This window comes from Cyprinus carpio, chromosome B25 (assembly GCF_018340385.1).
Source record: "Cyprinus carpio isolate SPL01 chromosome B25, ASM1834038v1, whole genome shotgun sequence".
Taxonomy (NCBI): Eukaryota; Metazoa; Chordata; class Actinopteri; order Cypriniformes; family Cyprinidae; genus Cyprinus; species Cyprinus carpio.
In genome coordinates, this window is record NC_056621.1 from 7476192 (window position 1) to 7488130 (window position 11939).

At 36.3% G+C, this 11939-nt stretch overlaps 2 protein-coding genes across 2 annotated transcripts; both read right to left on the bottom strand.

The window, feature by feature from the left end:
- Positions 1–78: 78 nt before the first annotated feature.
- On the bottom strand, positions 79–2242 carry gdpgp1 (GDP-D-glucose phosphorylase 1). The gene is given in 4 exon segments (XM_042752823.1): positions 79–152; positions 155–699; positions 1933–1936; positions 2239–2242. Coding segments are annotated over 4 exon segments (627 nt in total).
- Positions 1959–11750, bottom strand: unc45a (unc-45 myosin chaperone A). Its single transcript, XM_019068639.2, has 19 exons — positions 11489–11750; positions 10817–11018; positions 10560–10735; positions 10395–10484; positions 10149–10316; positions 9899–10067; positions 8752–8922; positions 8460–8631; positions 8056–8356; positions 7873–7967; positions 6146–6287; positions 5916–6056; positions 5449–5576; positions 5104–5170; positions 3932–4045; positions 3732–3847; positions 2898–3015; positions 2648–2803; positions 1959–2572 (listed from the first exon to the last, which is right to left on the bottom strand). Exons 2-19 carry the CDS (start codon positions 11016–11018, stop codon positions 2291–2293), a joined length of 2808 nt encoding a protein of 935 aa, XP_018924184.2. The 5' UTR covers positions 11489–11750; the 3' UTR covers positions 1959–2290.
- Positions 11751–11939: the final 189 nt, after the last annotated feature.

Here is an 11939-nt window from a genome sequence, read left to right on the forward strand (position 1 = left end):
TATATATAAAATATTTTGCACCACATACAAACCTTTATTTTGAGACAGGATATTTTGATCTGTGCTCAAAAGTGTCATTTATAAACATTTCATGACATGCTTTTGCAATTCCCTGAGCTCTTCTTGGGGCAGCAGATATTTCCGGACAATTTCTTGTACTCCGTGTCTTTATTGTATTTGTCTGTGTTTTTGAAAGGAAGATGTCCGGCGAGCTCACACAGGGCAACGTTGAAGGCCAACTCTTCTTTGGCCCCAAAACAGGACAGCCGAGGCCATGCGATGACCCTCACCCCATTCTGGGACACAGATGGGTCAAGCTCCCTCCGTGGGGGGCAACCTCGGGTGATGAAGAGGTTGTGTGCGATGTTCCCATCAACCATAATATCAGTGAGACTACAAACTGCATTGACTGTCAAATCCAGGTTTGGACCCCGAGTATAGAACAGAAAGCCTCCCGGGAAGTCCAGAAGGCCACACAAGTTTTTCTTAGGCAGGATCGGTTCTGCCGGGGAGGTTTTAATCCTCAGCTAGTGGTTTAGGTAGTAGCAGTGAAGATGGAGATGGTTGACTGAAGCAAAACCACCCAGGCTGTTAAAACCAACTCTTAATCCTGGATCAGCGCTCAGCAGAACCGTTTCTATCCTCATCTGGACCGCCAAAGGTGACACCTGTGTGTGTGTTTGCGCGGAGCAGAACCATCTGTGAGTGACCGAATTCCAACGGACTTACATTTATTTAAGTTGGGGGAAGTCGTGGTCTAGTGGTTAGAGAGTTTGACTCCTAACCCTAAGGTTGTGGGTTCGAGTCTCGACGACTGAGGTGCCCTTGAGCAAGGCACCGAACTCCCCAGCTGCTTCCCCGCGCGCCGCAGCATAAATGATACCCACTGCTCCGGGTGTGTGTTCACAGTGTGTGTGTTTGCACTTTGGATGGGTTAAATGCAGAGCATGAATTATGAGTATGGGTCACCATACACGGCTGTATGTCACTTGTTTATAATGACTTTGCACTTCCTTTTCATGTGACAGCATTGGATTGTATGGAAAGTGAGAGGGCTCATGCTGTTTGTGTCAACGTGATTTGTAGTTTTGTGTCTGATTCGCTTTATCCATTTTAATCTTTAATATACAGTACAGTTCAAAGGTTTTGGGTCAGGTTTTTAATTTGATTTTAATACTTTTAAACAAGCACGCATTAAACTGATCACGAGTGAGCGTTCTATCAGAGGATTCTGTTTCAAATAAATACTGTTCTTTTAAAATCTGTTCTTCAAAATCTTGAAAAACAATTATATACATATAAAATATTTCTGAGCAGATGATTTTATTTTAAAGAAGATAATAATAAGGAAGAATGGTGTAGTGGTTGCTGATTATTTTATAAATATTTTTATTTAGTTATTTATTTATTTTTTTTTTTTTTTTTTGAAAATATTTTATTTATCATTAAAAAGAAATCTTGTGAACTCCAGACTTTAGTAATGTTGTTAAATATGCAAATAATAGCATAATACATCAAAAGTGAGCCCACTGAAAATATCAGATATTTTTGTTTTCTAATAAGCAGCAGTTAAAATGTTTTTTTTTTTTTATTTAATAAAATGTTTTATGTAAATGCATGTTTTTGCTCTTTTAAATATGAAAAGGGATCTGGGGGGGGGGCAATTAGAAACCCATCTTAATTATCAGCATTCACAAAATTTTAAAATTAAGGATTTTACCTATTATAAAACATAAAATAGTAGGTGTACTATATTATAAGCAAAATGTCACCAAATGTCAACCAATTCTCGTGTCAGAGACAAAGGTTCTAAAAAATTTAATAAATCTTTACAAATTCCACTTGTTATTTATTAAGATATATATTTTTTTAATGACTGGTATTTGCAGAACAGTGTGGAAAGTCAGTATTATTAAACCCAACCAAATCTACTTAACTGTTAAAAACAAAAACAAGAATAAAAACAAGACCACAAAACTAGTGTTTATATAAAATCAGGATACATAATTTCACATTCAACAATTAAGACCTGAATATACATGATATCAAACAAATGTGCCAAGGCATAAATATGATCAATACTTTCAATGTGTGCTCATCACACATATAAGGGGAATGAATAAAAGTATATTTTGGAATGTGCATGTAAGATAAATTGAGTGCACGTAACGGAATGGAAGTGAATAATCTTAATATTTGGTCTCTGTAGACAGTATGAAATGTGTGCTATGTTTTTACCCATTTCGGACAAGGCTTTAAACCACCAAAAAAAACACCCCCTTATACTGCATCACATGGTTTTACCATTGACTCCGCCCTCGTTGCTCTGAATGAGGCCGTACTCAAGAGCCAGATCCAGGCAGCGCTGGGCGGCTTTCTGAATGGAGGCCTGTTTGGGATCGTCTCCTTTCGCCAGGACAGAGAGGATCTCCAGAGCCTCACTCTCCATCAGTTTCTCAGCCAGACTTTTGTCGGCCTGCATGAGGTTCATTACGATGACCACCCCACGATGCCGCAGGTCCTGACTTTCACTGAGCAGCAGAGCCTGGAAGATCTCCAGCCAGTGGCTTGTCTACACAAAAGTATGTGAATTGAGATGAAGAATGTGAGGACTTCTTAATCAAGTCAGACTCAAATCTGTACTCACTGTGTCAGGGATACGTGTACACAGCTCGGGCATCTCTCCGGTCAGCATGGCCAGCGTGCCTGACGCAGCCTTCCTCAGCCGCTCATCATCTTCACCACTGTAGAGCACCAGAAGCTTGAGACGGTCACTGTCTGGGGCCAAGTAACACTTCTGCACCTGATGCATCAAAGAAAACCACAAAATCAGGTTTTTTTTAGAAGGATTTCGATCACAGTTACGGTCCAAAAAGCCATACTGTCATGTGACATACCTCAGAGCTTAAGGCCAGATTGCACATACACTCCGTGGCAGCAGCACGGACCATGTCGTGCTCCTCAAACATGTAGCCCTCTATTTTAGGCACAGCTTTCTCCTTGATGATCTTCTGCCTGTGGGATTGAAATGTGGGTTTGATGGTTGGGTTGTTCTGTGGCTTAATGGGATAGTTCACCAAAAATAAAAATAAAAATAGCTGAAAATGTACTTCTGCTCTGGCCATCCAAAATGTAGATGAGTTTGTTTCTTTATCAGAACACATTTGAAGAAATTACAAATTGTAATTAGCATTATATCACTCGCTCACCAATGGACTTTCTGGAGTGAATGGGTGCCGTCAGAATCAGAACAGAAACATCACAACAATCCACAAGTAATCCACACAACTCCAGTCCATCAACAAACATCTTGTAAAGCGAAAAGCTGTGTGCTTGTAATAAACAAATCCATAATAAATGCGGTTTCAATTTAAATGTTCATTTCACTGGAGGTAGAAATACTATGGGTTGAGGACTTGTGTTTTAAGTTAAAAACCTCTTAATGATGGAATTGTTATCTAAAGACACAACGTTTTTCACTTCACAAGGCATTAATTAATGGTCGTGTGGATTACTTGTGATGTTTTTATCAGCTGTTTGACTCTCATTCTGACGGCACCCATTCACATTTGGTGAGGAAGTGATGTAATGCTGTTCAGATGATACAACAAACTCATCTACATCTTGGATAGCCTGAGGCTTAGTACATTTTTAGCAAATTGTCATTTTTGGGTGAACTATTCCTTTAAATTTCCGATTGAATTTGTTTTAGTTGGTGATAGATAGCTAACCGGAGTCTTTCACTGATGCCGGCCAGGTTGGTGAGGGCCATCAGAGCCTCAAAGTTCTGCAGCATCGTGCAGTCAAGAGCCAAAAGACTGACCAGGGGTCTAACCACCTCATAGACCTACACAAACTCACAAATCATGACATTAGACATTCAATTCCTGATTATAGTCAGAGAGAGGGGTGAAATAAGGTGCTGCCGTACCCTCTCGCCTGGAAATGCAATCTCAGGGTTGGATGTGATGGTGATCTTGGCCAGAGCTTGCGCTGCTTTAATCTTTCCCTGATCTGTGCTCTCAGAAACTAGCGGTAGTAAGGCCTGCATCAAGCAAACAAGAAAACGCTCACATGTTAGCTTTCAAAATTTGAGGTTCAGTAAGATTTTTGCTTTTAAAAGAAATGTACACTTAATCATAAGTGACAGTAAAGACGTGTAATGTTACAAAATATTTACATTTCAATTTTTAGATATTAGAATAGAAAGTCATTTTAAATTGTAATATATTTCTCATTATTACTGTTAATACTGTATTTTTAAACAAATAAATGCAGCCTTGGACAAGCATAAGTGACTTCTTTCAAAAACATTTTATATTTAATGCTGTCAAACGATTAATCGTGATTAATCGCATCCAAAATAAAAGTTTTTGTTTACATTATATATGTATGTGTACTGCGTATATTTATTATGTATATATAAATACACAAATACAGTATATATTTTTAAAAAGATTTACATTTATATATTCATATTCCTATTTCTTTTTTATTTTATTTTTTATTTTTTTAAAATTTATAATTTTTTCTTATTTTTATTAATTGTTTTGCTTTTATTTTTCTTGTATTTATATATATACATAATAAATAGTGCTGTCAAACGATTAATCGCATCCACAATAAAGGTTTTTGTTTACATAATATGTGTGTATACTGTGTATATTTATTTTGTATATATAAATACAAACACACATATGTATATTTAAGAAAAATATATTATGTTTATATATAATATAAAATATAAGAATATGAAAATATAAATGTATAAACTTAATATTTTCAAAATATATAGTTTATGTGTATATACATAATAAATATACACAGAACACACACATATATTATGTAAACAAAAACTTTTATTTTGGATGCGATTAATCATTTGACAGCACTAATAATAAATATACACAGTATACACACACATATTATGTAAACAAAAAAATGTTTAATTTGGATGCGATCAATCACTATTAATTGTTTGACAGCACTAATTATAATCTTACCAATCATAAACATTTGAACAGTAATGTACATTAAATGAATGGTGTGGATTGAAATCTTCTCTTTCTGAAACTCAACAGGCGAGATGAAGAATATACTTACTTTTCCTCCTCCTTGTGCCACAACTAACCCTCTGTCCTCCTGTCTCTCCACCAGAGCCAATATCACCCTGTCAGCGAGAGGAAGACAGACTTGATTTAATCTGATAAAGGGGCCATTTCCTTGGACTGAGAATAACCATTTTGCACACTGAAATCCATTTTCAAACAATCTCCCCTGATGGAACAAATCGATCCAAGGCTTAATCTGAATTTGGGACAGCAGTAGTGCCAGCAGTGGGAAAGGGCCAAAACTGGAGTGCAAATAAATGACTTTTACCGTGGCAGCCTTTGAATTTGGCCAGAATTTTTCAGAATATTTCTAGACATGATCAAATTGAAAGCAGACCTGGCGATACACTCTCTGCAGGCCTCTGTGAGGACGGGACTCTCTTGTTTCACCATACAAACCAGCGCTGACACCACCCCGGCCTCCAAGAGCTTCACCACTCTCTTTCCTACAAACGACTGGGCATCCTACATGAAAACACGAGGAGACATTACTGTAGTCACTGTAATTTAAAAAGTTCATTCATTCACCCTCATCTTGTTTCAAACCCGTGATGTTCTTTTTTCCATAACAAAAGGACAGAAAAAGAATTGAAGTTTATGTCTGTTTTCAAACAAAACTAAAGCGAGGCTTCAGAAGATGCCAAGAAATCATATTTATGGTGATTTGTTCACCATATGCTTTTAAAAAGCAGCATGAACACTCTGCTAAACATCTTCTTTTGTGTTCTTCAGAAAAAAAGAATGATTAAGGTTACATGAACAGAGAAAGCATGTTCATTTTTAACAAACATTCGTCACACTTGCCTTTGGATGCTCCTCGGGTACGTGCTGTTTAGCATATTTAGCTAGTTCCACCATCTGAGGGTCCGGCTTCTCAACATCATAGCTGTTGGTGCAGTTAACCAGCGTGGATCCAACTGCGTATAACACCGTTTTGTCTTCAGACTGCAAAGAAAATGAGAACATGAGGGAGTTGCGTAGATGTCAACGATTAGCATTATGGGCAATCTCCAAAACAGAGAGACAGGCGATACCTTAGCCAGCTCAAACATGGCCTGAAGGGCTTTCTTATCCTCCACCAGGTCCTCTTTCACATCGGCGTCCAGCGTGAGGTAGGCCAGGCCCTCGATAGCCCATCGCCGGGATGCTGGGGGAAGAGCTTCGTTGCAGAGCCACCTGGGAAAGAAAGACAGCTGAAGGCCACCTGCATGTACACCTTTGCAACTTTAGATCATTCTGCTTCTCTAAAGGGGTCTGCTTTACATAGGCACACCCATATAAAATGTGCTTTTGCTGCAGCTGCAAGATTAAAAGGGTAAAACGAAGACATCTGCAGAGGTTTAAATGCTTCTGGTACTGCATATGAATAACAGCTGAACATGAGCAGAGTCTTTGAGTAATAAAAACTACCCAAATATGATGATCCCCTTGTGACAGAAAAAGAAAAAAAAATCTTAAAATATAGGAAAAAATATATATTTTGATGTGTAAATAATGTGTAATGTTTCATGTCTACAAGAAATTTTATATTGATATTATAAAGATGTTTAATAGATCAATAGATATTACATAATCTTATATTTTAAGTTTAATATTTTTCTTTTATGTTTTCAGTGTAATAATGCAATGTCAACATAATTATATAAAATAATATTATACATTAAAATTTAAATAAATTTAACTAAATAATCATTAATAATTAATATATAAATCAATACATCAAATAATTTATTAAATATTCAAATAAAATATAGATGTAAATAATGTATAATGTTTCATGTCTACAAAACATTTTATATAATGACATTATAAAAATGTATAATAGATCAATAGATATTACATAATTTGATATTTTGTTTATATTTTCAATTTAATAACATAATATCAACATATAAAAAACAATGGTAAATATTTAAAAATCTATATAAATAACTAAGTGACAATAATACACATTAATAATATATAAAGTAATACATTAAATAATTTATTATATATACAAATAACTAAATATTTATTCTTTTATCTTTTAAACTGCAATAATACCATATCAATATAAATATCATATATAAAACAATATATAATATTAACATTTTAGTAATGAATATTAATAAGTAATATATAAATGAATAAATCAAATAATTAGTTTTAACCAATGATAAAATTTTACATGTATAAATAAAATAATTTCTTACATAATATTCACAAAATAGTAAATAATATAATACATTAATAAAAATATATTTTTATTATAAATAAACAATTTTCCTTAAACATATGAAGTTAATATATTAATTTTGAGATCTCCTTAAAAAAAAAACAAAAAAAAAAAAAAAACATTTTCTTTGCTTCCTAACAAAAAAGCACACGTTTAAACGGACAGACTGTCTATGGATGAAAATTGCTATGATTACTTTACTTTTAAAGCATGAATTTAATTTAAAAAATAGGTCTATATAATGTTCACATAAGCAGTTCATAGGGAACATATTGTGTTAGCCCTACACTTAGAGCATGAAATAATTTTTAAACCTATTGCTATTAACATTTTACATAACATTTATTGAGTTGAGTTGAGAATTGAGAATATAGAATTTTGAAATACAAACTCAAATTTGCCTGTTTTTATTCTTTTATTCCATGGCTTCCATAGACCGCTACTTGAAAACGGTCATTTTCTGCCACCAGATAGGCTCTGCCCACAAAAATCGTCATCACTTTTTGCAAACACCGAATTGGTCTATTAGCAAAGTTCAAAACTTACTTCCTGCACTGCTTGGCGAGTTTAAGTGTTGAACCTTCTGCAAACTGCTTCATGCTGAAATCGGTGCCTCCAGCGGAGCCAAGCTTGCACAAGCCCTACAAAACACACACCAAACATACAGAATTGAGGGGGGAAAAAGATAAATCTCTCATCATGTAGATGTCTTTGAGTCTGAACACTCACCACCAGTGCTCGCACACGTATCCGGTCATTTTCGCTCTTCTTGTACAGCTCTTTCAGCAGAGCCACGCCATTGGCCGTGATGAAGGATGCTCTCTTGGCTTTTCCGGCGGCGTGAATGAGCGCCTCCACTGCCACCTGCTGGTGAGAGATGTTTTCAGACGCACAAAGGGAAATGACAGCATCCATGATACCGCTCAGCTCCAGAGTGCGATTTCCCACATCACTGGGACCCTGCAGCAGGACAGAGACCGTCTGTATCGCTCGTAGTTTACTCTCCATATCTGAGCAGCCAAAGTGATACCTATAAAAAAAAAATGAAAATGGAAAGTGAAAGTGACTATGCAATAACTATGTAGAAACTATATTTATCTCACAATTCAGACTTCTGCCTATTTAGAACTTACTGGACATATTCCTCACAGAGCTTGTTGAAGTTTTCCCTCTCTTTATCACTCTTCAGGTCATCATAAAGCTTATTTAGCAGAACGGAGCAGCTCATAGGAGTGTTGTCTGTGAGCGGCGGCCCACCTTTGACCTCGGGTACAGTTCCTGCTACTTCTAGAATCTTCTTCAGCCCTAAAGAAATGTAAAAAAAGGCATCAAATGACCTGTTCAGGTGTCAAAGGATTTTTAATATCAGTGATGTCTACTAAATCTCAGATGGGAGGAGAGCAGATCAAAGCCTGTCAAACGTACCCTGGTCGATGACCCACAGGGTGAGAGAGTTGTCTGGGTTTTTCAAGGATTTTCGTGGCACCTGTTTGACCAGGAGGTTGATGGCGCTGTCACGTCCGGCTCCAGACACGCTGGATGCAGGAAGCATGTCAATGAGATGACGCAACATGGAACGCAACTCACGAGAGGGTTCTGCAATACACACAACAGCATTTTCAATTTCATATTTATGACCCAAGAAGACACCAGAAATCTCTAGAAGCACTACTATAATGACAGCGGATGTTTCGCATGTTTTATTACAGCAATATCCTACTTGTATAATTGCAAACTCTTTAAAGTTTGCAGACTGGAGGAACTATGAAAAAAAAAAAAACATTACATTACAATGCATTCTGGAATACTGGATTCTAATTGGTTAATCTGCAGTGAAATCTTTTTAGATTTGCATAGCTATGCAAGGTTCTCATATCACTATTTCTTCTTATAAAATACATTAAAGAAAAAAAATCTTTATTGATATCTGAATGATTAATTTCTTTATAGTTTTATTTATTTATGTATTTATGTTTTTATTTACTTATTTAAGTAGTCAAGTAATAATGTACTGTAAGCCAGTCATTTTCATAAAATAAACCCCTTCAAGGTGACAAAATCTCTCTGATTGATGTCGGGGTCCTGATCCAACGATTGGGATTTATTTTGCGATAACAGTCATACACTGTTATTTTATTTGACTTTATCATTGAGATACTATTATAGTTTTTATTAAGATTTTTAATATTACTTAATTATTTTGCGATAACAGTCATACACTGTGTCATTTTTAGTATATATATATATTTTTATATCTATAAAAAAAAAAAAATATATATATATATATATATATATATATATATATATATATATATATATACTAATATATATATATATATATATATATATATATTTATATATAATATAACAAAAAAATATATATATCTATATATATATATATATATATATATATATATCTATATAGTATATATATAATAAACACTTCTTTTAGTCTTTAATCTGACATAACCCAGTCTTAAAGAAGTAGAATAGTAATTCTCTGCTGGAAATGATTTCTGGGGTTAAAGTAGGTCACTGAAATGAGCTCTCAAAGTGAAGGGTGGCGTCTCACCTGGCAGTATGGCCTCATCTTTCCCTCTGATCTCTTTCTTCATGCCCTCCGTAAGAGCCTCGAACATCACCTGGATCAGATGGCATGCTGAAAGAGACACGGTGGAAGCAGCAGAAGCCATGACGCCGCACAACCTGTCCATGCCCACCTCGTTCACAATGGCCATGGTCTACAAACAAAACAATATGCATAACTTACCATGACCCTTGGGTTAAAATAATAAAGCTCATTGTGAGGGGACGTCACTCACCCTCGACTGGTGTCCGGTGCACAGGCCAACCAGAGTTCTGAGAGCAGAAAGGATCAGATCCTCCTGCTGGGAGTCAAGAAGATTCTGGAGCAGTTTGACTCCATCGTTTCTGAAGATCTGCTCAGCGCCGGCGTCCTCCCGTGAAAGCACCACCAGATTCTGAGCAGCCTGATTAAAACGCAACAGAGAACGTCTCAAAGACTGTATGTTATACATTTGAAAACATTTAAAGGCGGCCTTCCCCACCTTCTGTCTGTCTGAAACTGCCGCTGAACTGTCCAGAAGGAGTTTGAACATCTGTTGAACTCGTGAGTCTGTGGAGGAGAGCTGTGCTGCCTGTATAGAAACACAAATATGGCTTCATTTGCAGGTCATAAATAGTATCCTTCACAAGCACCACTCATAACCCACCTTCTGCTGGATCTGTGCTCCTAGCTGTCTAAGCAGGTCCTGGAAAGCTTTATTCTTGGGTTCCAGCTGTGCACATTTCTGAGCGTCCGTAAACGCCTGGTCCAACCGTCCGAGCTTCTGCAGAGCCTGCGCTCGACGGAATCGGGCCTTGACGTCACCTTGATCCACGTCCAAAGCTGAGAATTAAAAACACGACTCGGTTAGAGTGAGGAACATGAGGTTGATCACGAAGGGGAAACCCTAGATGTCATTTTTACCTTTGGTGGCATCTGCCTCTGCTTTGGTATGGTCTTCTAGTTTGAGATAGCAGGCGGCTCGGTTGCGGTACAGAACCGCACTCTCGGACTGACAGTCGCTGATCTTTAGAGCTTTGGTGTAGCAGCTGAGAGCTTGTTGCACATCACCGGCTTTAAAATGGTTGTTTCCTTCCTCCCTCAGCGTAGAGGAGTCCTGGGACATCTACGTATTAATAAAAATGCATTAAATTTGGAAATAGAATAGAACTGAACTATATAGAATATAATAGATATTTTATTATTGCAACGTGAATGTGGATTCTGCAGTCATTGGTACTGCAATATACAAAACAAATGCATTTAAAAATGAAGAACATTAAAAAAAAGTCACGGTAACACTTTATTTTAACGTGTTCTTGTTACACATGTACTTACTATTATAATCACAATTAATTATGCATAATTACATGCAAGTATCCTTAACAATAAAGTAAGTAGTGTACATGTAGTTAATTAATATTACTCAGTACTTAAATGTAAAGTGTAACCAAAGTCCCTACACAAAAAATGTGTTCGTAAATCATACATATTGCATATTATGTGATGCATCATATACAGGCATCATGACATCTGTGTCTAGAGCTGTAACAGTAACTATAGTGAAGTTGCATGGTAAACATACATAAAACTCACCTTTCACTGCGTCGTTTCGGTTTCTCAGATATAAAAAAAAAAGTTCGGGGCTTTAATACAATCTAAGATATTTCTACTTGTTTTAAACGCCGTAAAATATTCCCAGTGCTCTCAAACTGCAGTTTCTCTGTTCTCGACTGTTCTGCCTGTGTGCTTCCTGGTTTAGATACGCGATGATGACGCCGCAGAATCCTACTGGTCGAGCGTCTAGTTGCGTCATTAATATTCATGAGCCCAGCCTTGAGTACTCGACTGTGGGATTTCGAAGATCCGCCTCGTTTGCTCGTCTTGACCATATAAGGCCAACAACATCCAACATAGGAATCTATTAATTTGAATTCCGTTGTACTGACAGAGACAATAAAATAAAACATTTATATTCAACGTTTTCCTTTTCTATCTATCTATCTATCTATCTATCTATCTATCTATCTATCTATCTATCTATCTA

Bases quoted from the DNA above. Each gene is read 5' to 3' on its own strand.
- unc45a (XM_019068639.2), bottom strand. From the start codon at position 11,018: ATGTCCCAGGACTCCTCTACGCTGAGGGAGGAAGGAAACAACCATTTT. The intron at 8,357-8,459 runs GTAAGTTCTAAA...TTTTTTTTATAG, and splicing joins CTCTGTGAGGAATATGTCCA to GTATCACTTTGGCTGCTCAG. The intron at 2,804-2,897 runs GTATGTCACATG...TTGATGCATCAG, and splicing joins ATCTGGCCTTAAGCTCTGAG to GTGCAGAAGTGTTACTTGGC.